Source organism: Macaca nemestrina, chromosome 6, assembly GCF_043159975.1.
Source record: "Macaca nemestrina isolate mMacNem1 chromosome 6, mMacNem.hap1, whole genome shotgun sequence".
NCBI lineage: Eukaryota > Metazoa > Chordata > Mammalia > Primates > Cercopithecidae > Macaca > Macaca nemestrina.
Window position 1 is genome coordinate 112966472 of NC_092130.1, and position 27435 is coordinate 112993906.

Consider the following 27435-nt stretch of genomic DNA (forward strand, 5'->3'; position numbering starts at 1 on the left):
CTTAAGGGCTGGGTCATCTAATCCTATACCACGTAGCTGAAGCCATTCAACAAACACACAATTTCTTGAATTTGTTGAATTCTCCAGGCTTCTGTTTCTAATCACCCCCAAAACTGTATACACATTTCTATACTTAGCAAGTATGTATAGTTATTCACAATATACACGTACAAAACATAAGGATTAAAACTGAAAGCTGAAAATGCTGACAGAAAATAAATCGTTCTCAGTGCAGGGGTGACAGGGAATAGCTTTGTACTGTATGATATAGCTTAGTGATAATGGCTAACTCTATGACTGAAGAATTTTCCAAACAGTAAAAGTCTGAAAGTTATTAGCCTATAAAGAATATAGCCAAAGCAAATGGATTTCTTTGTTAAAATAATTATAATTAAATTGCAGTGAAATGGCAAGATCCCAAATGCTGATTCAACAAGAAATCTGACCTAGATTATCTTTTAGGGAAAATTAACCATTTCAAAACCTATGTAAGTAAAGCAGGGCTAATCAAAACCACAAAAATTTCACTGTACCATCTTAAGAAGGGCCCAATAACTAGAATCTGAAAAATACCAATAGTTAGTAATAGAGTTGCATTAAGATTTGATTTGATTTTGATTTAGTTTTTGAGACGGAGTCTCACTCTATCACCCAAACTGGAGTGCAATAGCACACAACCTCAAACTCACTCCAACTCCCAGGTTCAAGTGATTCTCTGGTCTCAGCCTCCCCGGTATTTGGGATTACAGGTGCACACCAACAAGCCCAGCTAATTTTTGTATTTTTAGTAGAGACAGGGTTTCACCATGTTGGCCAGGTTGGTCTCAAACTCCTGACCTGAGGTGATCCAACTGCCTCAGCCTCCCAAAGTGCTGGCTTACAGGCGTGAGCCACCATGCCTAGCCAGATTAAGATTTTTTTTTTTTTTTTTTTGAGATAGAGTCTTGCTTTGTTGCCCAGGCTGGAGTGCACTGGCACGATCTCGGCTCACTACAACCTCCGCCTGCCAGGTCCTTGGCCTCCCAAAGTGCTGGGATTAAAGGAGTGAGCCACCATGCCTAGCCCAGATTAAGATTTTAAATTTCTGTCACCCAGGCTGTAATACAGTGACGTGATCACTGCTCACGGCAGCCTCGACCTCAAGTGATCCCTCCACCTCAGCCTCCTAAGTAACTGGGAACACAGGCATGTACCACCAGGCCCAGCTAATTTTTTTTTATTTTTATATTTTTTGTAGAGACAAGGTCTCACTTTGTTGCTCCGGCTGGTCTCGAACTTCTAGGCTCAAGCAATCCCTCCCAAAGTGTTGTGATTACAGGCATGAGCCATAGCATCTGGCCTAATTTTATATTTTCTAGCAGCCACGTTAAGTAGTAAAAAGAAATATGTAAAATTAATCTTAATATATTATATATGTATTTTACTACAGCCACTCTGATTTATATACACACACACACACACACACACACACACACACATATATATATATTTTTTTTTTTTTTGAGACGGAGTCTCACTCTGTTGCCTAGGCTAGAGTGCAGTGATGCAATCTCAGCTCACTGCAACCTCTGCCTCCCGGGTTCAAGCAATTATCCTGCCTTAGCCTCCCAAGTAGCTGCGATTACAGGCGTGAGCCACCACGTCCAGCTAATTTTTTTATTTTTAGTAGAAACTGGGTTTCGCCATACTGGCCAGGGTGGTCTCAAACTCCTGACCTCAAATGATCTGCCCACCTCGGCCTCCTGAAGTTCTGGGATTACAGGCGTAAGCCACTGCACCAGGCCTAATAGTGTATTTGACTCAATATATCCAAAATGTTTTCACTGCAACATGTAACCAATATTTTTAAAATATATTGAGATATTTTACTTTTAATACTAAATCTTCAAAATCCTGTGTATCTTTTACACTTAAAGCACATCTCATGGCCAGGTGTGGTGGCTCACACCTGTTAATCCCAGTACTTTGGGAGGCTGAGGCGGACAGATCGTCTGAGCCCAGGATGTCAAGACCCACCTGGGCAACAGAGTAAAATCCCGTCTCTACAGAAAGTACAAAAATTACCCAGGTGTGGTAGTGTGCACTTGTAGTCCCAGCTACTAAGGAGGCTAAGGTGGGAGGATCACCTGAGCCCAGGGAGGTCCTGGATACAGTGAGCTGTGATCATGCCACTGCACTCCAGCCTGGGAAACAGTGAAACCCTGTCTCAAAAACACAAACAAAAAAAAGATCGACTGCAACTGAGTGTGTCACTTTAGATTGGGTACTCAGGGAAAGCTTCTGAGAAGTGACATTTATGACAGACATGAACGACAAGAGAAACCCATGCAAAGATCAGAAGGCAGAGTTCAGATAGGGAAAACAACTAGAAAAAAGGCCTTGGGATCAGAAACAAACTTAAGAAGGCCAATATGACTGACACTTAGTGGGAAACAGGGAAAGTGGCAGAAAATGAAGTTGGAGAAAAAGGCAGGAACAAATGGGGCAAAATAAGATGTCTAGACTTTTCATATAGGTATAAAAATAGACACAGGATAGGAACAATATAAATATATTGATGTCAACATATGAATGGAGAAAAGCTCTACCAGAACTCATACTCATCTCACCCCTCCACCAAAGAAATAAAAATAAAAGTCACGGCCTTGCTTTGGGCTACTACTAAAAAAATCACTGACTACTACCAACCCTCAAAGCAATTTTTCCCTAGAGCAAAGACTGTGTGAAGAACATAAACGCACACAGCAAAGCAATCCTTATCCTCATCATTTTTCCTGTTCTAGTGGAATCTGCTAGAGTTTCCCATCCCTGCCTCCTTCCAGTACCTGCCCCATCCAGGTTATCCCCTTGCTTTGGCGCTTGCTCCTAAGAAGTCCATCCAGTCTCAGGGGGAAGAGCTCAGTTCATACAGTTTTGGGGCATCTATTTTGTGCCAGACACTGCAGTAGTTGTTAGGATAAGAATCAGAACACTCTCTGTTGTCTACCCAAAATCTATGGGCTACTGGGGAGAGAGGCAGAGGAAGCTATGCTTTTTTTGTTTTTGTTTTTGTTTGTTTGTTTGTTTTGAGACGGAGTCTCGCTGGGTCGCCCAGGCTGGGGTGCAGTGGCCGGATCTCAGCTCACTGCAAGCTCCGCCTCCCGGGTTCACACCATTCTCCTGCCTCAGCCTACCGAGTAGCTGGGACTACAGGCGCCTGCCACCACGCCCAGCTAATTTTTTTATATTTTTAGTAGAGGGGTTTCACCGTGGTAGCCAGGATGGTCTCGATCTCCTGACCTCATGATCCACCCACCTCAGCCTCCCAAAGTGCTGGGATTACAGGCGTGAGCCACCGCGCCCAGCCGCAAGTTATTCTTATTGTTAAAACAAATTGTGAAAGGTACGTTTCTGCCATACCAGTTGGCATCCAGAGTATATCTCCCACACAGAACCAATATGAGTGGTTCATCTAAATGGGTAAAAACCCAAAGCCCAAAGGTATACAAATGTGCCTGTAGTTGGAAACATAAAAATGCTCATTAAAAGAAGCAAGCAAACAAAAGAAAACTCAGCACCTTTGCCTGCCACTAACAGATTTCTCAGACCTGCAGTGACTTTAATTTCAGCCATACATAACAATTTTCTTTAGAATATTTGTATTATCTGTGTTTGTCATTAGTTTCAGGGCATTTCACACATACAATAACCTCAGCAAGTCTACTAAATGCCAACACATTAAGTAGACTGACTCTAAAAAAAAAAACAAAAAGGTTTCAAAATTAGAGTAAAAACTGAAGAGTGTTTCAAAATAAAAAGGGTTCCCACAGTGAAATAATTTATTCAGGCATGGGTAAATAACCCATGTTAAAACCATTAAATGAAAGAACAGTTGTTGGGGAACAGAATGTGTTCCCAGTGTGTCCAAGTATCACTCCACAGATTACTTGCTAATTGTAATGAAGAAACAAACCTTTAAAATAAAGAAATCCATCATCAGTCACCAGCTTAACCAAGAGAATAAATTCAGTTATCAAAAAGAGCAACACAACTTGACCTTAAGTGCCTCCTGATATGATGAAATATGCAGCCCACAGCCTCACCTCTGAAACATCAAAAGTGGTCAACATTCATCTAATCAAGATTGGGACTAACTTCCAGTTTAAAAGAATCAGAAGAGAAAGAATATTTTTGGAATGATGGCATGAGTAGCTCCACAGACCCTCTCCTCAGGGATACAACCCTAACTGGTGAAAATTATAAAAGGCTCAAAGTCTCTGGAAAATGTCTTAAGCTCATACAGCAAATACAGAAACATCTATGTGACAAATACTACTAAATCTTGATAGGAACAGTTAAGAATCTGTGGTTTTTTAGCCACAAACCCAGCCCTGCCCCACAATGTGAGGAAGCTCTACTCCAGGGACATACAGCCAAGAACACGGGGCTTTCTCTCACCCTAACTCCCAGCCAAGGGCTATGGTCTCTCCCCCGGATGGGCAGCCAGCCAGCCAGCATTTCTCACACACCCCCAGCTATATGCTGTAGAAGTTCTATACCAGGCAAACACAGCTAGAGGTCCAGGGCTCTCTTCTTCCATCCAGGTACTACTCCTGGGTCAGAAGCTCCACCACAGGGCAGCAGGCAAAGAATAGTGAGCCTCTATCATGCCCACAACAGCTTGCTCAAAGAGCAGAGGTACCACACCAGGATAAATAAAGTACCCAACACAAATTTGGCCGTCAAAGTATGGTGTGGTAAGTCAAAGTATGGTGTGGTAAAAGGAAAGCAGCTTTTACTTAAATGTTAGTAAATGGGAAAAGAGCCCAGCTCAAGCCTCAGAGGAATCATTTTGGTTTTTTTGCACTGAGCGAAGGGGTTTAAGAAGAAAAACTTGGTATAAGAAACACACGGGAGAGGTGCAGGAGGGTACAGGTCCACATGCCGTATGTATGTATGTATGTATGCATATATGTATGTGAGAAGACTCACATACATGTCACCCTGTCTTGCTCTGTAACCCAGGCTGGAGTGCAGTGGCGCAATCTGAGCTCACTGCAACCTCTGCCTCCTGGGCTCAAGCGATTCTTGTGCCTCAGCCACCCAAGTAGCTGCGATTACACGTGTGCGCCACCAAGCCTGGCTAACTTTTGTATTTTTAATAGAGCTGGGGTTTCGCATGATGGCCAGGCTGGTTTCAAACTCCTGGCCTCAAGTAATTCACCTACCTCAGCCTCCCAAAGTGCTGGGAATACAGGTGTGAGCCACTGCGTCTGCTCTGCACACCTTGCTAATGGCTATCTTGAGTAAGCTGGTGGTATAGCTGGCATCATCTTGACTTCAGCCTGGTGGTGGTAGACCATCTGTAACTCTTCCTAAGCAGGAGAATTCCACAGCTGAGTCCCTATGTCTGATTTGTTTTAAAGTTAGCCCCTGGAAAAATCGCTTGAACTCAGGAGGTGGAGACTGCAGTGAGCCGAGATCACACCACTGCACTCCCACCTGGGTGACAGAGCAAGACTTCGTCTCCAAAAAAAAAACTCCTGGAATTTCTAAGCAAGTGCACAGTTAGATGAGTACTGTACACAGGAATGCCTGGTGGGAAAGGAAGGAAAATGAAGAGTTTTAAAATATACTGTAAGGCCCAGATGTGGTAGCTCACACCTGTAATGCCAGCACTTTGGGAGGTCGAGGTGGGAGGATTACTTGGGGCTAGGAGTTCAAGACCAGCCTAGCCAACATAGCAAACCCCATCTCTACTACAAATGGAAAAAATTAGCCAGGCATACCGTGCCATGTGCCTGTAGTCCCAGCTCCTCAGGAGGTTGAGGCAAAAGAATCACTTGAACCCAGGTGGTGGAAGTTGCAGTGGGGAAAGCGCACCACCGCATTGCAGCCTGGGTGACAGAGGAGACTGTCTCAAAATACAAAATAAGGTCAGGCACAGTGGCTCCCGTGGCTCACACCTGTAATCCCAGCACTTTTGGAGGCTGAGGTGGGAGAATCACCTGAGGTCAGGAGTTCAAGAACAGCCTGGCTAACATGGTGAAACCCCATTTCTCCTAAAATTCAAAAAATTAGCTGGACGTGGTGGTGCATGCCTGTAATCCCAGCTACTTGGGAGGCTGAGGCAGGGGAATTGCTTGAACCGGGGAGGCAGAGGTTGCAGTGAGCCAAGAATGCACTACTGCACTCCAGCCTGGCGACAAAGCAAGGCTCTCTCTCAAAAATAAAAATAAAAATAAATAATTAAATTAAATTAAATTAAATACATTGCTAGACTACTTTCTGAGATTAAGGGGCCTGGCATGGTGGCTCATACCTGTAATCCCAGCATGTTGGGAGGCTGAGGTGAGCAGTTCGCCTGAGCTCAGGAGTTCAAGACCAGCCTCGGTAATATGGCAAAAACCCACCTCTACTAAAAATACAAAAGATTAGTCAGATGTGGTGTCTGGCACATGCCTGTGGTCCCAGCTACTTGGGAGGCTGAGGTGAGAGGACTGCTTGAGCCCTGGAGGTCAAGGCTGCAGTGATATAAGATTGTGCCACTGCACTCCAGCATGGGTGACAGAGGAAGATTCTGTCTCAAAAATAAAAATAAAAAATAAAAAATAAAATAAAAAGATTAAGAAGGGAAAAAATTTTAAATGCATTTTAAAGCTGGGATTCTGAGTTACAATAACATTTGGAGACTTTAATACTCCATTTCCAATAACAGAACACTAAAAAGAAGATCAACAAGGAAATACAAACCTAGAACCACATTACTCACAAACAAGACCCAAAAGACATTTACAGAATATTCCACTCAACAAAAGAAAAATACACATATTTTTCTCAAGTACACATGGAACATTCTCCAGGACAGACCATATGCTAGGCCACAAAACAAGCCTCAGTAAATTTAAAAGAACTGAAATCATACAAATATGTTCTCTGATCATAATCAATAACAGAGATATACAAAAACTTCACAAATATGTGGAAATGAAAAAAGTCGCTCCTATATAACCAACAACTCAAATAAATCACAGGGAAATGAGAAAATATTTTGAAATGAATGAAAATGGAGACACAGTATACCAAAACTTCTGAGATGTAGTCAGAATGAGATGTAGATTACTACTTCTGAGATGTAGATTAGACGGACTTTTATAGCTGTGTGTAAATGCCTATACAGTTCTCCCACAGTATATGAGGGGGTACTGGTTCCAGGACTACCTGCAGATACAAAAATCCAAGGATGCCCAGGTCCCCTGTATTAAATGACATAGTAGTATTTTCATATAATACATGCATATCCTTCCATATACTTTAACTCACCTCTAGATTACTTATAATACCTAATATAAATGCTATGTAAATAGTTGCTATACTGTATTTTGTTGTTGTTCTACTATTTATGTTAATCTTTTTGAATATTTTCAACATGACATTGGTTAAACCTGCATATGCAGAACCTGCAAATTAGAGACTTAAATGTTAGACCTAATACCATAAAAACCCTAGAAGAAAACCTAGGTAATACCATTCAGGATACAGGCATGGGCAAGGACTTCATGTCTAAAACACCAAAAGCAACGGCAGCAAAAGCCAAAATTGACAAATGGGATCTCACTAAACTAAAGAGCTTCTGCACAGCAAAGAAACTACCATCAGAGTGAACAGGCAACCTACAGAATGGGAGAAAATTTTTGCAATCTACTCATCTGACAAAGGGCTAATATCCAGAACCTACAAAGAACTCAAACAAATTTACAAGAAAAAAACAAACAACCCCATCAAAAAGTGGGCAAAGGATATAAACAGATAGTTCTCAAAAGAAGACATTCATACAGCCAACAGACACATGAAAAAATGCTCATCACTGGCCATCAGAGAAATGCAAATCAAAACCACAATGAGATACCATCTCACACCAGTTAGAATGGCAATCATTAAAAAGTCAGGAAACAACAGGTGCTGGAGAGGATGTGGAGAAATAGAAACACTTTTACACTGCTGGTGGGATTGTAAACTAGTTCAACCATTATGGAAAACAGTATGGCGATTCTTCAAGGATCTAGAACTAGAAGTACCATATGACCCAGCCATCCCATTACTGGGTATATACCCAAAGGATTATAAATCATGCTGCTATAAAGACACATGCACACGTATGTTTACTGTGGCACTATTCACAATAGCAAAGACTTGGAATCAACCCAAATGTCCATCAGTGACAGACTGGATTAAGAAAATGTAGCACATATACACCATGGAATACTATGCAGCCATAAAAAAGGATGAGTTTGTGTCCTTTGAAGGGACATGGATGCAGCTGGAAACCATCATTCTCAGCAAACTATCACAAGAACAGAAAACCAAACAACACATGTTCTCACTCATAGGTGGGAACTGAACAATGAGATCACTTGGACTCGGGAAGGGGAACATCATACACAGGGGCCTATCATGGGGAGGGGGGAGGGGGGAAGGATTGCATTGGGAGTTATACCTGATGTAAATGACGAGTTGATGGGTGATGACGAGTTGATGGGTGCAGCACGCCAACATGGCACGAGTATACATATGTAACAAACCTGCACGTTATCCACATGTACCCTAGAACTTAAAGTATAAAAAAAAAAAAAAGAAAAAAAAAAAGCATGGAGAGCTGACTGTACTTTTTTTTTTTTTTTTTTGAGACAGGGTCTCACTCTGTTGCCCAGGCTGGAGTACAGTGGCGCAATCTCAGCTCACTTGCAACCTCTGCCGCCCAGGTTCAAGTGATTCTCCTGCCTCAGCCTCCTGAGTAGATGGGACTACGGGGTGCACCACCACGTCTAGCTAATTTTTGTATTTTTAATAGAGATGGGGTTTCACTATGTTGGCCAGGCTGGTTTCGAACTCCCGACCTCGTGATCCACCCACCTTGGCCTCCCCAAGTGCTGGAATTACAGGTGTAAGCCACCGCGCCCGGCCTTCTTTTTTTAAATAAAAGATTTTGGCCAGATGCAGTGGCTCACACCTGTAATCCCAACACTTTGGGAGGCGAAGAGAGGAGGATCACTTGAGCCTAGGTGTTTATGACCAGTTTAGTGAACACAGCAAGAACCTGTCGCTACAAAAATTTTAAATTAGCCAGGCATGATGGCACATACTTAATGTCCCAGTTACTCAGGAAGCTGAGGCAGGAGGATCACTTGAGCCCAGGAGGTTGAGGCTACAGTGAGCCATGATTGTGTCACTGCACTCCAGCCTGGGTGACAGAGCAAGATCTCAAAAAAATAAAAATTAAAACTTCACCAAATGACGCTATCACGAAAGTGAAGACAACCCACAGAAGGAGAGAAAATACTTGCCAACCATATACCTGATAAGGGAATTGAATCCAGAATACATAAAGAACTTTTATACAACCCAATAATAAAAAGATAAATAACCCAATTTAAAAATAGGCAAAGGATTTTAAAAGGTGGTTAAAGAAGATGCAAAAATGGTCAATAAGTATATGAAAAGATGCTCAACATCATTAGCAATTATGGCAACACAAATCAAAACCACAATGAGGCTGGGCAAGGTGGCTCACGCCTATAATCCCAGCACTTTTGGAGGCCTACGCTGACGGACTGCTTGAGCCTCAGGAGTTCAAGACCAACCTGGGCAACATGACAAAACTCCATCTATATTAAAAAACATTTAATTTTAAATTAAAAAAAAAAAACACGGTATCACACGCACTACTACTGCAATAATCAAAAAGATAATGATCCAATCAATGGTGTCCAGCTTTTTTAAAAAAGATAATGAGGTATCAGTAAGGAGAAACTGCAACCCTCAGGCATTGCTGGTGCGAATGTAAAGTGGCCACTTTGGAAGTCCGGCAGGTCCTTAAAATGTTAAACACAGACTAACATATAACATAACAATTCTACCTTTGGACATAAACTCAAGAGAAATGAGTATGTCCATACAAAAACTCGTACACAGATATTCACTGCAACATTATTCATAGTAGCCAAAAACTGACAACTCAAATATCCATCATGTGATGAATGGGTAAATAAAATGCGTATTTCAGCCAGGTGCAGTGACTCACACCTATAATCCCAGCACTTTGGGAGATCAAGGTGGGCAGATCCCCTAAGGTCCAGAGTTCAAGACCAGCTTGGCCAACATGGTGAAATCCCATCTCTACTAAAAATATAAAAATCAGGCCAGGTGCAGTGGCTCATGCCTGTAATCCTAGCACTTCAGGAGGCTGAGGCAGGCGGATCACGAGGTCAGGAGATCGAGACCAGCCTGGCTAACACGGTGAAACCCCAACTCTACTAAAAATACAAAAAATTAGCTGGGCATGATGGCATGTGCCTGTACTCCCAGCTACTCAGAAGGCTGAGGCAGAAGAATCACTTGAACCCGGGAGGCAGAGACTGCAGTGAGCCGAGATCACACCACTGCACTGCAGCCTGGACGACAAAGTGAGACTCTGTCTCAAAAAAAAAAAAAAAAATACATACATATACACACACACACACACACACACACACACACACAAATATATATACACACACAGCCACACCCACACACGAAAATCAGCCAGGCGTGGTGATGTGTGCCTGTAATTCCAGCTACTCGGGAGGCTAAGGCATGAGAATCACTGGAACCCAGGAGGCGGAGGTTGCAGTGAGCCAAGATCATGCCACTGTACTCCAGCCTGGGCCACACAGTGAGACTCTGTCTCAAAAACTAAAATTAAATTAAAATAAATAAAATAAAATGTGGTATTTCCATACAATGAAGTATTATTTCAGTTAAAAAGGAATGAAATCCTGTAACACAGTAAAACATGAATGAGCCTTGAAAATATCACCCTAAGTGGAAGAAGCCAGTCACATAAAACCACAAGTTGCATGATTCCCATTTATATGAAATATGAAGAACAGGCAAATTTATAACACAAAAAAAGTAGGTAAGTCGTTCCCTAGGCTAGGGGATTGGGGGAAAATGTGGAGCAACTGCTATTTGGGATGATGAAAATGTTCTAAAACTGACTGTAATGATGGTTGCACAACTCTGTGAATATACTAAAAACCACTGAATTGTACTTTTTTCACTGGGCGAATTACACGGACTGTAAATTACAGCTCAATAAGCTGGTTTTTTTAAGTGCTTTGACTATGTAAACGTCAAAATCCACAAGAGATTGCCATGTGCAGTGGCTCAAGCGTAATCTCGGCACTTTGGGAGTTTAGGTGGGAAGACAGCTTCAGCCCAGGAGTTCAAGGCCAGCCTGGGTAAAATAGTGAGACCTCAACTCTACAAAAAAGAAAAAACAAAAAATTCAGCCAGCAGTAGTGGCACAAACCTGTAGTCCCAGCTAGCTACTCAGGAGGCTGAGTGTGGAGGAGCCCAGGAGTCTGACCTGCAGTGAGCTACAATTGTGCCACTGCACTCTAGCCCAGGCGACAAAGTGAGACTCTGTCTCTAAAAAAAAAATTTTTTTAATTTTTTAAAAATGTGACTTATAGCCAGGGGCGGGGGCTCACGCTTGTAATCCCAGCACTTTGGGAGATTGAGGCGGGTGGATCACGAGGTCATGAGTTCAAGACCAGTCTGACCAACACGGTGAAACTCCGTCTCCACTAACAATACAAAAATGAGCCAGGCGTGGTGGCATGCATCTGCAATCCGAGCTACTCAGGAGGCTGAGACAGTAGAATCCCTTGAACCTGGGAGGTGGAGGTTGCAGTGAGCTGAGATCGCGCCATGGCACTCCAGCCTGGGTGACAGAGGGAGACTCCATCTCGAAAAAATAAATAAATAAAATGTGACTTATATAGGCCAGGAGTGGTGGCTCATGCCTGTAATCTCGCACTTTAGGAGGCCAAGGTGGGAGGATCACTTGAGCTCAGGAGTTCGAGATCAGCCTGGGTAACATAATGAGACCCTGTCTCTTTAAAAAAAAAAAAAAAAAGTGTCTATAGTTTCAACAACAATTGATGTTAACTCAGGGCCAAAAAGATCAAGAAATTAAAGCAAGATGAAAGAATGTTAAGACTTTTGGCATAAGACAAGGAGGTTCCAAAGATGCTACTGTGTATTACAACATCTGGATTCATTTCAGTTTCTCAGCAGAAGTCTTTGGCAGTTTGGACAAGAAATTCTTTTCTGTGCATGCATTACAGGTTGTTTAGCCTCTCTGTCCCCGCGCACTATACGTTATTAACACTTCACACAGACTGACTAAAGATGCTTCCATGTATTTCCCAAATACCTTCAGCTAAAAGAACCACCAGGGCTACTGATGCATTCCCTATGACAACAGTCCCCAACATTTTTGGTACCAGGGACTGGTTTCATGGAAGACAATTTTTCCATAGAAGGGGTGGGGCAGTGGGGGAGGGGTAAAGGGCAGGGGAGGAAGATTTCTTGAGGAAACTGTTCCACCGCAGATCATCAGGCATTAGTGAGATTATCGTAAGTAGTATGCAACCTAGATCCTATGCATGTGCAGTTCACAACAGGGTTTGCGCTTTTGTGAGGATCTAATGCTGCTGCTGATCTGACAGGAGGTGGACCTCAGGTAATGCTCACTCGCCACCCACTGCTCACCTCCTCCAGTGTGGCCCGGAGCAGGCCATGGACTGACTGATACTGGTCCATGGTCTGAGGGCTGGGAACACCTGCCCAATGACACTTCATGCAGACTGTCAAAAACTGGTTTGTTTGGGAGGAAAAAACGCGCAACCTACTCAAGAGTTTCAAAAGACCTACAAACTTCTGCTTGGAGTTTTCAAAAAACGTGCAAACTCCTGCTTGTTAGAAACGCATCTGGAGGGCGTGGTGGCTCACACCTGTAATCCTAGCACTTTGGCATGCCGAGGCATGTGGATCACCTGAGGCAAGGAGCTCGAGACCTGTCTGATCAATGTGGCGAAACTCTGTCTCTACTAAAAATACAAAAAATGAGCCAGGTGTGGTGGGCACCTGTAATCCCAGCTACTAGGGAGGCTAAGGCAGGAGAATCGCTTGAACCCGGGAGGCAGAAGTTGCAGTGAGCCGAGATCGCGCCATTGCGTTCTAGCCTGGGCAACAAGAGCAAAACTCTGTATCAAAAAAAAAAAAAAAAAAAAAAAAAACAGAAAGAAAAAAGAAGTGCATTTGGAACTACAAGTTTAAACCTGCTTAAGCCAATCACAACTTAAAAATACTCTTAATTTAGTCTGTTTTGTAACTAGAGGAATATATATATATAAAATAAAAATTACAATATAAAATATATATATTTAACACTATACAAAATACAAACACCTACAAATAGACAAGCAGTAAATACATCAAATCATAAACAATAGTTGTGTTAAGAAAGCTCCAGGGGTTATCATTCTTATAGTCGACACACTTTAATAATGAAAAAATACATTTTTTAAGGCCAAGAGTTTTCATTTTACATCTGCTTAAATTTCCACAGGAATTAGATATTTGCTTTATTTCTCTTCCTTTCTCCAAATTCATCCCAACTTCTGAAGAGCTGAAAATCATTATGTATTTCTCTTGTTAAGCACATATCAAGAAGTAGGTAATATAGTTAATAACTGCACTCTCACGAAAGTTCAGGAGAGAAAGTTTACAAACCTAGTCTTCAGTAGCACAAGTAGGTAAGCAACAGTTTTTTTGTTTGCTTGTTTTTTTTGAGACAGAGTCTCGTTCTTGTCGCACAGGCTGGAATACTATGGCACGATCTGAGCTCATTGCGAGCTCCACCTCCCGGGGTCAAGCAATTCTCCTGCCTCAGCCTCCCAAGTAGCTGGGATTACAAGTACCCACCACCCAGCTAATTTTTGTGTTTTCAGTAGAGATCGGGTTTCATCACGTTGACCAGGCTGGTCTTAAACTCCTGAATTCTGGTGATCCACCCGCCTTGGCCTCCCAAAGTGCTGGGATTACAGGCATGAGCCACCACGACCAGCCGGTAAGCAATAGTTTTGTCATATTATCTGGATTTGTGAAGGCAGCATTTACCAAGAGTCAATTTTCCTCACCCAGGGGACTCTGCGTTTTACAATCAAACAGCAGGGGTTTTATGTTTTGTTTATTCTCAAATAGCAGTATAGCTCCAAATAGTCATGTATCTATTAGGTACTTAATGTTCTTACTATTTGGTGTTTATAAAGACGATAGTTTAAAATGCTTAAACAGTCTTGGAAAAATCTAACTAACCAAAACAGTCTAATGTATTATTTACTTTCCATTAAGCTTCACCTATTATATACACTTCTATATATTGTGTACACTTGCATCACATAAAAGGAAAATACATTTGTATTTGTTAGCAATTTTATCTTCACTTTCACTTCTAAGTCTTCTCCTTACCAGTTCCCACATCAACTTGTTTCTTTACCAGATAATGTACTATTGTTTCTATCATTCCTAAAGCTGTAAAAATAATTTGAACTGGCCAGGCATGGTGGCTCACACCTGTAATCCCACCACTTTAGGAGGCTGGGGCGGGTAGATCACCGAGGTCAGGAGTTCGAGACCAGCCTGACAAACGTGGTGAAACCCTGTCTCTACTGAAAATGCAAAAATTAGCCAGGCGTGGTGGCGCTCGCCTGTAATCCCAGCTACTCGAGAGGCTGAGGCAGGAGAATCGCCTGAACCCAGGAGGCGGAGGTTGCAGTGAGCTGAGATCACACCATTGTACTTCAGCCTGGGTAACAACAGTGAAACTCCATATCGAAAAAATAAAACAAAATGAAATAAATTGAATAGTGTGCAGTGCCTGCCACCTGATGGTAAGAAGTACCACATTCCAAAGAGTATGTTCCTTTTCCCTCAAGGAGGGTTGGGGGAAGTGAGGAACTTTAGAATTCTCAATGACCATTTGAGCAAGACAACCATCTGGAAATGTAACAGGGATTACAGGGTTCAGGAGGATAGGGCAAAGAATGCTGAGCTCTTGAGGGAAAGAAATGAATAGGAGCCCAGAGAGTAATGCAATGCAATGAAGATGAAATTCAAAACATAAAAATGAAAACCTCACCTTGAGGCAAAATAGGACACCTAAGAACTTCCTTACAGCACTGCTTCTACTTCTATAAATATTGCACCACTCTACCAAAAGAAAATTTGAGGTAAAGACATGAATTTGTTTTTGAGTTCTAGTCAAGGTAAATATGAAGCAATTTTTTAAAATATAATAATAAAGGCAATGTCTAGTATAAAGGAGACTGAGAAACCATAGAGCAAGAACAGACAAGAGTGACAGGAAGAGAGGAATAAAATCACCTACTGATTCACTGCATCATTCCACATTTCAGATAAGAACAAATATTCAGATTGGGTGTAGTGGCTCACGTCTGTAATCCCACCACTTTGGGAGGCAGAGGCAGGAGAATTACTTGAGCCTAGGAGTTCAAGACCAGCCTGGCAGTCTGGGCAACATGGCAAGACCCCATCTCTACAAAAAATAAAAAATAAATAAAAATAAATACCTTAGTCAGGTGTGGTGGCATGCACCTATGGTCCCAGCTACTCAAGAAGCTGAGGTGGCAGGAGGCAGAGGTTGCAGTGAGCCAAGGTCATGCCATTGCACTCCAGCCTGGGAAACAGAGCGAGACTTCTCAAAAAGAAGCTGAGGTAGGAGGATGACTTGAGCCCAGGAGGTTGAGGCTGCAATGAGCCATGTTCACACCACTGCACACCAGTCTGGGCAAACAGAGTGAGACCATGTCTCAAAAAAAGAATCATGATCTATACAGCCCAAGTCTACAAAGAGAAGAATAAGAGGCAGAAAATATATCACTGGGGAATCATGGATAGGAAATACAAGCAAATTGTTAAACTGCCCAGAATCAAAAGCAAATTAGAGAAAGACAATATGCCAAAGACAAGAAAAAAATTAATTTCTGTGAAGACCAGGGAAGAGTTCTACGATAATCAAAATAGGAAACTGAGCATATTAGAAAACTTAAAGAAATGAACAGTTTATTATTTTGAGAAACCAAAATCTTAAAAGAAAGGCTGCTTGCCAAAAAAAAAAAAAATCTGTATCTGACCAAGCTTCTAGATCTTCTATCAATGTAACTAGAGAAGTATATGGGAGGTAAGATGAAATGAAATTGATCATTGTTAAAGCTGGATGATGGCTACATGGGGGTTCATCATACAATTCTGTCTACTTTTATGTATGCTTTTTAAAATGGCCGCAAATGGGCACATGTCACTAAAGTTGCTGTTCATGGTAGACATCAGCTCCTCTGGAAATCTTTACCTGCTGTAGACAGGAAAGCACTGCTTCCTCCATGCTACTGTTCTGCATAGTACACACTCCTATTACTGTACTTACTTGCTTGTTTACTTCTGTCTCATCTCCAAATCATGAACTGTTTAAAGGAAAGAATGATGTCTTACTCATCTATAAATGCCATTACCTAGCACAGTGTGAAGGATGTTCAGTAAATGGATGATGAACTAAACAAAGCAGTAACAGAAATTATGATTTCTCAGAAGAAGACAGAAAAGGTGAGAGAAAGAGGTTCAATACAAATTTTATCAGAGTAAAGACAAAAATATCTATAAAAAACACTGCTAGAGTAAATAGTGTGCTGAATGGCTGGAAAAAAAAATGAATGAATGAATGTATGAACAGTCTATTCAGTATATTCCTATACTGAAATGGAGCATATCAAGCCAACAAAATTTAATAATACTTTTCACTGGGAATATCTAACACCCTTTTTTCTAATCCTGTGCTCTCTAATCCCCTTTCTGATATTTACTTGATTTATCATTAGGCTTTTCTATATTTATTCATTCAATAAATACATACTGAACACCTACAAATGCCAGATACTATTCTAGGCACTTGAGATACATCGATTAACTAAAAAGACAAAAAAAAACCCAAGCCTTGTGAAGCATATCTTATAGTGGGGAGAGAAATAAATGGTAAACAAATAATAAATGGGTGAAGTACAAAGTATGTAACAAGACAATACACAGGGGAGGCAGACCTGTGAGAGGAAGACTAGTCTAAAAAACTTGAGTATTTTTGTCTTACTGGGAGTTTTTAGTAAAATGGCACTGATAAACTGCAGTAAGTCTCTTGCCTGTTTGGTATATACAAGAGTCCCCCATGACTAATCTCCCACTAATAGGAAAAGTTATACATTATCGTAAACAATATTGACAACCCCTACCTGATCAGTGCCCAGCTGTGAGGTACCAACTACTGCCACCATCACCCTCTGACGTCTCCTTAGCTGAAAAACAAAAATACATGTCTGTACAAAACCCACTAAGGAACAGCATAAATTACGCTTATTGCTTTTAAAGGTCCTTCTCTGGCTGGGCGGTGGCTTACACCTGTAATCCCAGCACTTTTGGAGGCCGAGGCAGGCGGATCACCTGAGGTCAGGAGTTTGAGACCAGTCTGGCCAACATGGTGAAACCCCATTTCTACTAAAAACACAAAAATTAGCTGGGCTTGGTGGCGGGCACCTGTAATCCCAGCTACGAGGGAGGCTGAGGCAGGAGAATTGCTTGAACCCAGGAGGTGGAGGTTGCAATGAGCCAAGATGGTGTCACCGCACTCCAGACTGGGTGACACAGCAAGATTCCATCTCAAAAACAAACAAATAAATAAAGTTCCTTCTTTGATACAAAAAGAAAAAACAGGAAGGAAAAGCTATCAAACTGATTTTGAGCAAGGCACTGAAGTGAGAGAACACAGCTTAGATTAAATTTAACAGACTATAATTTATAACGAGCGGTTAGGCAAACTTTTTGCTGAGTTAAGAGATCATCAGTCCTCTCTCCAAATATAGACATCTTTGATTGGTAGTTTCCATTTACTGGTTGAGGACATCATTGTCTATAAAGCTATATCTTAAAAGAATCTCATTCTTGCCATAAAGAGCTCAGTGCGTCATTGTATTTATAAAAATCCGTTTGTTCAAATATGCATGTGCTGTATGCCAAGTAATGCTCCCACAGTTAATCACTATTCTACATTTTATCATTAAAATAAGTTTTCTCTCAGTTGTGAGTCCATATAAGTTAACAAGTAAATAAACATAATTTTCCTATCACCTTGGAGACACTCATATCAATGTTCTATAGTTTAAGTATTTTGTTTTATTGATCAAGACACTGTGGCCAAAAGATGTTAAGGAGATAAACTGACTTCTCTAAGGTCGCAGGCTCATTAGTGACATTTCTAGAACTTTAAATGCAAGTTTCCTGTCTCCACCCAGTACTCCCTAAAGATTATACACTTTTACTTCTGTTCAGTGCTGTCCATTGATATGTCAACTTAAATTAACTGGGAATTTTTAGCTTTAGACTTGAGAAAGAACAAAAATGCATCAAGTTCATAACCTATCTGCCTAATAAATTATACATCAGAAATGAAGACTGAAATTGATGGAGTCATTGAAGATACTCTACACAAGGTTAACAAGGTGAAGATTAAGAGAAGAATTTTATTAATACATAACTCAAACAAAGGTTTATTACACAGAATATACTAGGAACCCTTATGAATCAACAAGACAAATATACAAGAAAAGTGAACAAAGGGTGTAAGCAGAAAATACATAGAAAGGAAGAGCTAAATGTTTAATTAATATCAGAAGAGATGCTATCTCACTGGTTATCAGGGATTTAAAATCCAAACAGTGAAAAACTACTTTATGATCATCAGACTAGCAAAAATTACAAAGTCCAAAAATATTCAATGCTGGCAAGAATGCATGGAAACAGAAACTCTTACACATTGCTACTGGGAATATCCATTAATACAACTTTGGAGAGCTATCTAGCAGTCTCTAAAAGAAATTAAGTGTGAGTATATATTTTGTGTATTCTATGACCAGGACACACAGAGGGTCACACACCACATAAAAAAGGTGGCTTGGCCGGGCGCGGTGGCTCAAGCCTGTAATCCCAGCACTTTGGGAGGCCGAGACGGGCGGATCACTAGGTCAGGAGATTGAGACCATCTGGCTAACACGGCGAAACCCCGTCTCTACTAAAAACACAAAAAAATTAGCCGGGCGAGGTGGCGGCGCCTGTGGTCCCAGCTACTCGGGAGGCTGAGGCAGGAGAATGGCGGGAACCCGGGAGGCGGAGCTTGCAGTGAGCTGAGATCTGGCCACTGCACTCCAGCCTGGGTGACAGAGCGAGACTCCGTCTCAAAAAAAAAAAAAAAAAAAAAGGTGGCTCACGCCTGTAATCCAACATTTTGGAAGGCTGAGGCAGGCGGATCACTTAGAGTGCAGGAGTTAGAGACCAGCCTGGGCAACATGGAGAAACCCCATCACTACTAAAAAAACAAAAAGTTAGCTGGGCGTGGTGGGGCACACCTGTAGTCCCAGCTACTCAGGAGGCTGAGATGGGAGAATCACCTAAGCCCAGGAGGTCAAGGCTGCAGTGAGCCAAGATCGTGCCACTGCACTCCAGCCTGGGAGACGGAGTGAGATTCAAAAAAAAAAAAAAAATTTCAGTCAGATATGGACCATATATATATGACAGTGATCCCATAAGATTTTAACGGAGCTGAAAAGTTCCTATCACATAGTGACATTATAGCCATCCTAAGTCATAGCAAATCACAATACTCACACATTAATGGTGATGCTGGTGTAAACTAACCTACTGCACTAGCACATGCAGTTAGGTACAGTACATAATACTTGAAAGTGATAATAAACAACTATGTTACTGGTTTATGCATTTACCACATTACACTTTTTTTTTTTTTTTTTTTGAGATGGAGTTTCACTCTTGTTGCCCACGCTGGAGTGCAGTGGTGCAATCTTGGTTCACTGCAACCTCCGCCGCCCGAGTTCAAGCAATTCTCCTGCCTCAGACTCCCAAGTAGCTGGGATTATAGGTGCATGCTACCACGCCCAGCTAATTTTTGTATTTTTTTAGTAGAAACAGGGTTTCACCATGTTGGCCAGCCTGGTCTCAAACTCCTGACCTCGTGATCCACCCACCTCGGCCTCCCAAAGTGCTAAGATTACAGGTGTGAGCCACCACACCCGGCCTACTTTTTTTTTTTTTTTTAAGAGTTAGGATCTCTGTCACCCAAGGTAGATAGCAATGCCGGCATTATAATTCACTACAATCTTGAACTCTTGGGCTCAAGTGGTCGTTCCACCTCAGCCTCCTGAATAGTGGAGACTTGGGACTACAGGCATAAGCCATCATGCCATGCTAATTTTTTTACTTTTTGTAGAGATGGAGTCTGGCTATGTTGCCCAGGCTGGTCTCAAACCCCAGACCTCAAGCAATCCTCCCACCTCAGCTTCCCTAAACCCTGGGATTATAGACATGAGCCACCAAGCCCTGCTACTATACTTCTTATCATAATTTTACAATGTACTACTCCTATTAAAAAAAAAAAAAAGTTAACTGTAAAACAGCCTCAGACGGGTCCTTCAGGAGATAATTCAGAAGGCGGCATTGCTATTATAGATGACAGCTCCATGAATGTTATTGCCCCTGAAGACCTTCCAGTGAGACAAGATGTGGAGGTGGAAGACAGAGATATTGATGATCCTGAACTTGTGTGTACCTGCGTTAATGTGTGTGTTTGTGTCTTTGTTTTAAACAATGCAGAGCTACACAACGTGTTTGCGTTTTAAGCTAAGTGTTACTGCAACAGAGACAAAAAGTTAGTTTATAAACTAAGTTACAATAAGCTAAGATTATTGAAGAAAAAAATTTATTAATAAATTTAGTGTAGCCTAAGTGTACCCTAATGCCCTAGGCCTTCACTTCCACTCACTACTTACTCACTGATTCATCCAAAGCAACTTCCAGTCCTCCAAGCTCCATTCAAGGTAAGTGCCCTATACAGATGCACCATTTTTTTTTTAAATCTTCTACACTGTATTTTTACAGTACCTTTCTAAGTTTAGATATGTTTAAACACACAAATACCATTTTGCTGCAACTGCTTACAGTATTCAGTGCAGTAACATGCCGTACAGGCTTGTAGCCTAGATGCAATAAGCTATATACCACATAGCCCAGGTATATAATAGGCTGTACCATCTAGGTTTGTTCATACGATGTTCATAGAACGAACAACAAAATTGCCTCATGACCCATTTCTCAGGATGTATCCCAGCCTTAAGCAACTCCTGACTGTATCTTCTATGACCCAGCAGTTTCACACCTGGTGCTCTAATCACAGATACTCCTGCATGGGCATACAAGAATAAGGAGACAAAGGACTAGGTTGTCTGCACAACCTAGTTATCTACAGTAACAGAGACTTGGAGACAATATGCAAACATCTTTAGTGAAAGATGTATAAAATGTAGCTTATCCTTCCCTTGTACAATTTGTTCCCTCTGGCTGGAAAGCTCTGGTCTCTAGATAAAAGCATGCCTTGCTCTTTGACAGCATTCCATTCTGTTCAAGTTGTCCTCTATTTAAAGAGGTGTCCACTAAGTGCCAATCTAAAATGGCTCACTCCTAAACCCAGAATCTCTATGTTCCCGACATCCTTAACTTTTCTGCATAATACTATCAACAATATGAATACTGTTTGTAGTACTATATTGTTAATAGTTTACTGTACTGTAAACACTTACATTTTAAACTATATATGTGTTGGTTGGGTACAGTGGCTCATGCCTATAATCCCAATACTTTAGGAGGCTGAGGCGGGTGGATCACCTGAGGCCAGGAGTTTCAGACCAGCCTGACCAACCTGGAGAAACCCCGTCTCTACTAAAAATACAAAATTAGCCAGGCGTGGTGGCGCATGCCTGTAATCCCAGCTACTCAGGAGGCTGAGGCAGAAGAATCACTTGAACCCGGAAGGTGGAGGTCGCAGTGATCCGAGATCGCACCACTGCACTCCAGCTTGGTCAACAAGAGTGAAACTCCATCTCAAAAAAAAAAATAGATAGTTGGAGAGTTGGAAATAAAATAATTAGATAGTTGGAGAGTTGGAGGTGGGGGTTACACATAAGTTAATAAGGGGAAAGAATGAAGATTTGGGGCTTCTCCAACTCATTGGTGCCTGCATGGCTCATAGGAGGAAAACAACTTCAGGAAGGTTGAAATACACTTTTTGACACGAATGTCAAGTATTTTAAGACAACTACATATGTCAGCGTTGAAGAGAGACCTGGTGCTAAAAAGCCAGAGATTTGGGAGTCATCAAAATAGAGGCAGTAGTTGAAGCCACGACGGATGAGACCATTCAAGAAGAGTGTGCATTAAGGTCCTTATTTCCTACACTACGTAGTTTGGATTTTAATCTGAAGGTTTTCAGAAGAGAGCAGGGTAGTGTCTCAGAGTGAAACATCTAAAGTGGTCAGAGAAAAAAGAAAAATAACCAAGGAAACACTGGCTAAAACATAAGACAGAAATAAGGAAAATATGGTGTCCCAGAAGTATAAGAAGAAAATTTCAAGAATGAACAAGTAGTTAAAATGGCAAATGATTAAACAGATTCCATTAGATTTAGCAACAAAAATATCAATGGTGATCACCACTACATCAAATTCAGTGACTGCTATGGACTGTCAGCCTTCAAAATACTGAAAAAAAATAGAATAAAATAAGTAATAAGGAGGTGAAGAAAATGAATATAGAGAATTATTTCAAGAAACTTAAAGGAAATAAGCTGGGCATGGAGGCACACACAAGTAGTACCAGCCACTCATGAGATTAAAGTGGCAGGATCACTTGAGCCCTGAAGTTTGAGGCTAGCCTAGGTAACACAGACCTCTTCTCTTAAAAAAGGAAAAAAAAAAAAACTAAGAAAAATAATTACAGACAAAGCTGAAGAGTAATCTAAGGATCTAAGGTAAGGAAAGTATATTGAAGATAAGGCTTGATTTGAGGCCAGGCATGGTGGCTCACCCCTATAATTTCAATATACTTCAGAAGGCCAAGGCCAGCAGATCGCTTGAACCCAGGAGTTTGAGACTAGCCTAGGCCATGTGGCAAAACCCCATCTCTACAAAAAAAAATTTCAAAAATTAGCCAAACATTGTGGCCTGTGCCTCACCTATGGTCCCAGCTACCAGGGAGGATAAGGTGGGAGGATTGCTTGAGCCTGGGAGGCAGAAATTGCAGTGAGCCAAGATAGCACCACTGCACTCAAGCCTGAGGAACAGAGTGAGACTCTGTCTCAAAAAAAAAAAAGGTAAGAGACTTGGTTATGCTTACATCCTTGTTAAGTCAGTACTAATTGAAAAAGGAATAACTGAATGTTATGAATTGAATTGTGTTCCTCAAAAATTCATGTTGAAGCCCTAACCCCTGAACCCTCCGTATTTGGAGATAAGGTTTTTAAGGAGATGATTAAGATAAGATGAGGTTGTTAGGGTAAAGCCCTAAACCAATATAACTGATGCCATTATAAGAAAAAGAGACAGGGGCTGGGCGCGGTGGCTCATGCCTGTAATCCCAGCACTTTGGGAGGCCGAGGCGGGCGGATCACGAGGTCAGGAGATTGAGACCGTCCTGGCTAACACAGTGAAACCCTGTCACTACTAAAAATACAAAAAACTAGCCAGGCGAGGTGGCGGGCACCTGTAGTCCCAACTACTCGGTAGGCTGAGGCAGGAGAATGGCATGAACTCAGGAGGCGGAACTTGCAGTGAGCCGAGATCAGCTTGCAGCGAGCCGAGATCGGGCCACTGCACTCTAGCCTGGGCGAGAGAGCAAGACTCCGTCTCAAAAAAAAAAGTAAGAAAGAAAAAGACACAACAGGCCAGTGTAGGGGTTCATGTCTGTAATCCCAGCACTTTGGGAGGCTGTGGCGGGCAGATCACCTGAGGTCAGGACTTTGAGACCAGCCTGGACAACATGGTGAAACCCGTCTCTGCTAAAAACATAAAAATTAGCCAGGTGTGATGGGGGGCGCCTATAATCCCAACTACTCAGGAGGCTGAGGCGGGAGAATCACTTGAACCAGGAAGGCAGATGCTGCAGTGAGCTAAGAGCAGGCCACTGCACTCCAGCCTGGGAGACAACAGCGAGGCTCCATCTGAAAAAAAAAAAAAAAAAACAGAAAAGAAAAGAAAAAGAGACAGCAGAGGTGCATGTACATACAAGATGACCATGAGAAAAGGCAGCAAGAAGGTGGCCATCTGCAAGCCAAGGATGGAGGTCTTACAGGAAACCAATCTTATCTGCACCTTGATCTTGGACTTCCACCCTCCAGAACTGTGAGAAAAAAAAAACTCTCTTGTTTCGGCTACCCAATATAAGGTATTTTGTTGTGGCCGCCCTAGCAAACACATGAAGGAAATATTGCCCATAAAGAGAAAAAAATTAGAATATAATTAGAGATGGACAGATAGAGGTCTTCATGTTCACAAGTGAAACAGAACAGAGAGCAATGAAGTTTCCACTCAATGTATTTCACTTCCTCTATGAAGCAGAAGGGAACTTTAACCAGTAAAGAGTAAAGAGGGGGCCAGGCGTGTTGGCTCACGCCTGTAATCCCAGCACTTTGGGAGGCCAAGGTGGGTGATCACCTGAGGTCGAGAGTTCAAGACCAGTCTGACCAACATGGAGAAACCCTATCTCTACAAAAAATACAAAATTAGCTGGGCGCGGTAGCACATGCCAGTAATCCCAGCTACTCGGGAGGCTGAGGCAGGAGAATCACTTGAACCCGGGAGGCAGAGGTTGCGGTGAGTTAAGATCGCACCACTGCACTGCGGCCTAGGCAAAAAGAGCAAAACTCCAACTCAAAAAAAAAAAAAAAAGAGTAAAGAGCAGGCCGGGCTCACTCCTGTAATCCCAGCACTTTGGGAGGCCGAGGTGGGTGGAGTTTAAGGAGGTCAGGAGTTCAAGACCAGTCTGGCCAAAATGGTGAAACCCTGTCTCTACCAAAAATACAAAAATTACCCAGGCTTGGTGGCAAGCATCTGTAATCCCAGCTACTCTGGAGGCTGAAGCAGGAGAACCGTTTGAACCCCAGAGGCAGAAGTTGCAGTGAGCAGAGATCACACCACTGCACTCCAGCCTAGGCAACAGTGAGACCCCCATCTCAAAGAAAATAAAGAGGAAAGGTGGTGGGTTATTAGCCACCATGATAAACAGGAGCACGTAGCAGGGACACACAGTATTGTTGGGCTGCCTGTCCAGTACCCAGTAAACGTTAGTTATTGAATGAACACCTAACTGTCATTCATGAATTTTAGTTCATTTTTAATATAACAAGCTCTGATAGTAATCAGCAAAAGAAAAGCACTGGATGAGTTGGAATCTGGGTTATAAATCTAGGTATGTGTGACCTTTTGCAAGGCGTTTACCTTTCTGGGCCTCAGTTTCATCAGACTGGATAATCAGTGTAAGATCACCTCAGATTAAAATAAATGATGCCATAAATTTTTATACAGGTTTGTGCATTACTTCAGTGTTCTTCAACTGTTACCAACCAAAGTAGTGCATCTCAAGATTTATTGAACATTCCTTTAATCTAGAGATCTTGTTAAAATTGCAGATTTTGATTCAGCAGCTCTGGATTGAGCCTGAGATCATGCATTTCTAATAAACTCCCAGGTGATGCTATATACCACAATTTGAGTAGCAAGGGTAAAGAACATTGATGCAACTTAAGCTCTACAAAGCTTATAACTGTACTTATCTGTAATCAGCCTGACAGTCGGCAAACCAAAGACACTACAGACTCACACTTGCACTAAATGTGTTTTGCCATTCCTTAAATGCTCTGAAATTAAGTCCCTATTTGAAGCTGATAAAGAAAGGAAAAAATATTACCATCAATAACACTAAATTAGAAGTGAGGTTAAATACATACACACACATAGGTACAAATATATAACACAAAGGTCAAAATCCAAATTATCAAACATTACTTTATTCAAAATTTGAATATTTTTATTGCTGGGAAAAAAAATTTTGTTTCTGGAAAAATCTTCAGTGTATTTTAATAGCCACATGCCTACAAGGATCATGCTGCATTCTGGTTTGATTCCATATGTAAATATATTCAAACATCACAAAATCTGATGATTTTTCTATTAATGATCAGATAATCTTTACACATCTGTTTAAAACATCTAACATATTACCACAGCCAAATGTGTTTGTGGTGAAAATTCTCTTTGGCCTTAGGAAGTGCGACTAGGGCAGAGACCACCCTCCTACCCTGGGGCTATAACATATGGCCACAAACCATTACTATAATTGTTTCTACTATACCCTGTGCTAGGTTACTGCAGAAACAGAGAAAATACCAGTCCTATCATAACCAAAAGGGAAAATGAAAATTTTTCTAATTTCACCGAAATTTTTCTCAGTAATGAAAGATGTAAAATGTGTCATGCAATGGATGTCTCCTATAGAAGAGTCACCCTGCCCTTAATCTGATGCTTCTCTACTGAACAGAGAAGTTTGAAATAACGTGAAAATGGAGGAGGAAAATTCCTATCCGAGGGGGGGAAAGCATTATGGCTGCAAACTGCTCTTCCTTACTTCCTTCTGAAGAATAACCGAAATCTGAAGGGCACTACCGCACTATAACTGAGCTCGTTTAAATTACGGAGGGGAGGAGGTATGTCAACTGCAACCTTGGCACTAGTAGTTTATTTACCAGTCCTTGCTATTTAGTCAAATCACTTTCAGATAGGAGTACTTCTCTCATTAACCACTATGTCACAAAATAATAAAGAAACAATGACACAAGCAATGAGCAAAAGTAGTTTTGCTGAATCACAAATACCCCCAAATACAAATCTGCAGGAGTCGCTGAGCTTGAGAATTGGCGGCCATACCTCTCCATGAAGCTCCTCTCTACAAATGGACAACTACCTTCCCTCTTTCATTAAAAGCACGTAAGGGTCAAACGTTTAAAGCTATCACACTATTGCTATTAGCAACAAGGTCGTGTGCGCAGTAACAATGCACAACGGTCTTATAATCGAGATAACCACTTTATCTCAAATTTTGCACCACCTATCCCCCAAGGGCAAATACATCACCCAGGTCCGCAACCGCGGCCACGATGGGTACACTCGGCTCTGCTTAGCCTAGCATACTGTCCCTCCCAGCTCGCACCCTGATTGCTCCGCTACCATGCTGCCCACTCCCGGGCTTCCTCGGCCAGCCCCCAGTTCCCGGGGTTCCTAAGGTTACGCAAACAGCCAAGTCTGCAGGCCGCCCTTGCCTCGCTACCGTTATCCCTCACCTCCCGGTAGCCCCACTTTCCTCCCTCGCCTCTCGGGTCTCGGGTGCCCAACCCACTCCCTTCCACTCCCGCGCGCTCTGTGGCTCTCGGGCCGGGGCCTCACCGTTTGGTTCGGTCGGGAATTGCCCGGCCCTCCCGCTCCCACTTCCCAACACGAAGTGGCGTCGGTTGATCCCGCGCCCACGCTGCCAGTCCCCACGCCGCCGCCTACTGATGCCGAAAGCGGCTTCTAGGAACACGCCATGTTTAGCGTCGCGGTTCCAAACGACGCG

At 42.1% G+C, this 27435-nt stretch overlaps 1 protein-coding gene across 8 annotated transcripts in view; it reads right to left on the minus strand.

Annotated features, from left to right (window-relative positions):
* LOC105499461 (importin 11) overlaps nt 1-27435 on the minus strand; it is a 229150-nt gene extending 201715 nt beyond the window's left edge. For 2 of the 8 annotated variants that reach the window (XM_011772017.3, XM_011772016.3), the window contains exons 1-2: nt 27267-27432; nt 17166-17228 (exon numbers count right to left, since the gene is read on the minus strand). In XM_011772017.3, the coding sequence (XP_011770319.2) occupies nt 17166-17207 (42 nt within the window). In that variant the 5' untranslated portion in view covers nt 17208-17228; nt 27267-27432. Of the gene's footprint in view, nt 1-15458; nt 15591-17165; nt 17229-27266 lie in introns of those variants that run through there. The other 6 variants (XM_071098882.1, XM_011772020.3, XM_011772021.2 and 3 more) reach the window with 5 other exon arrangements.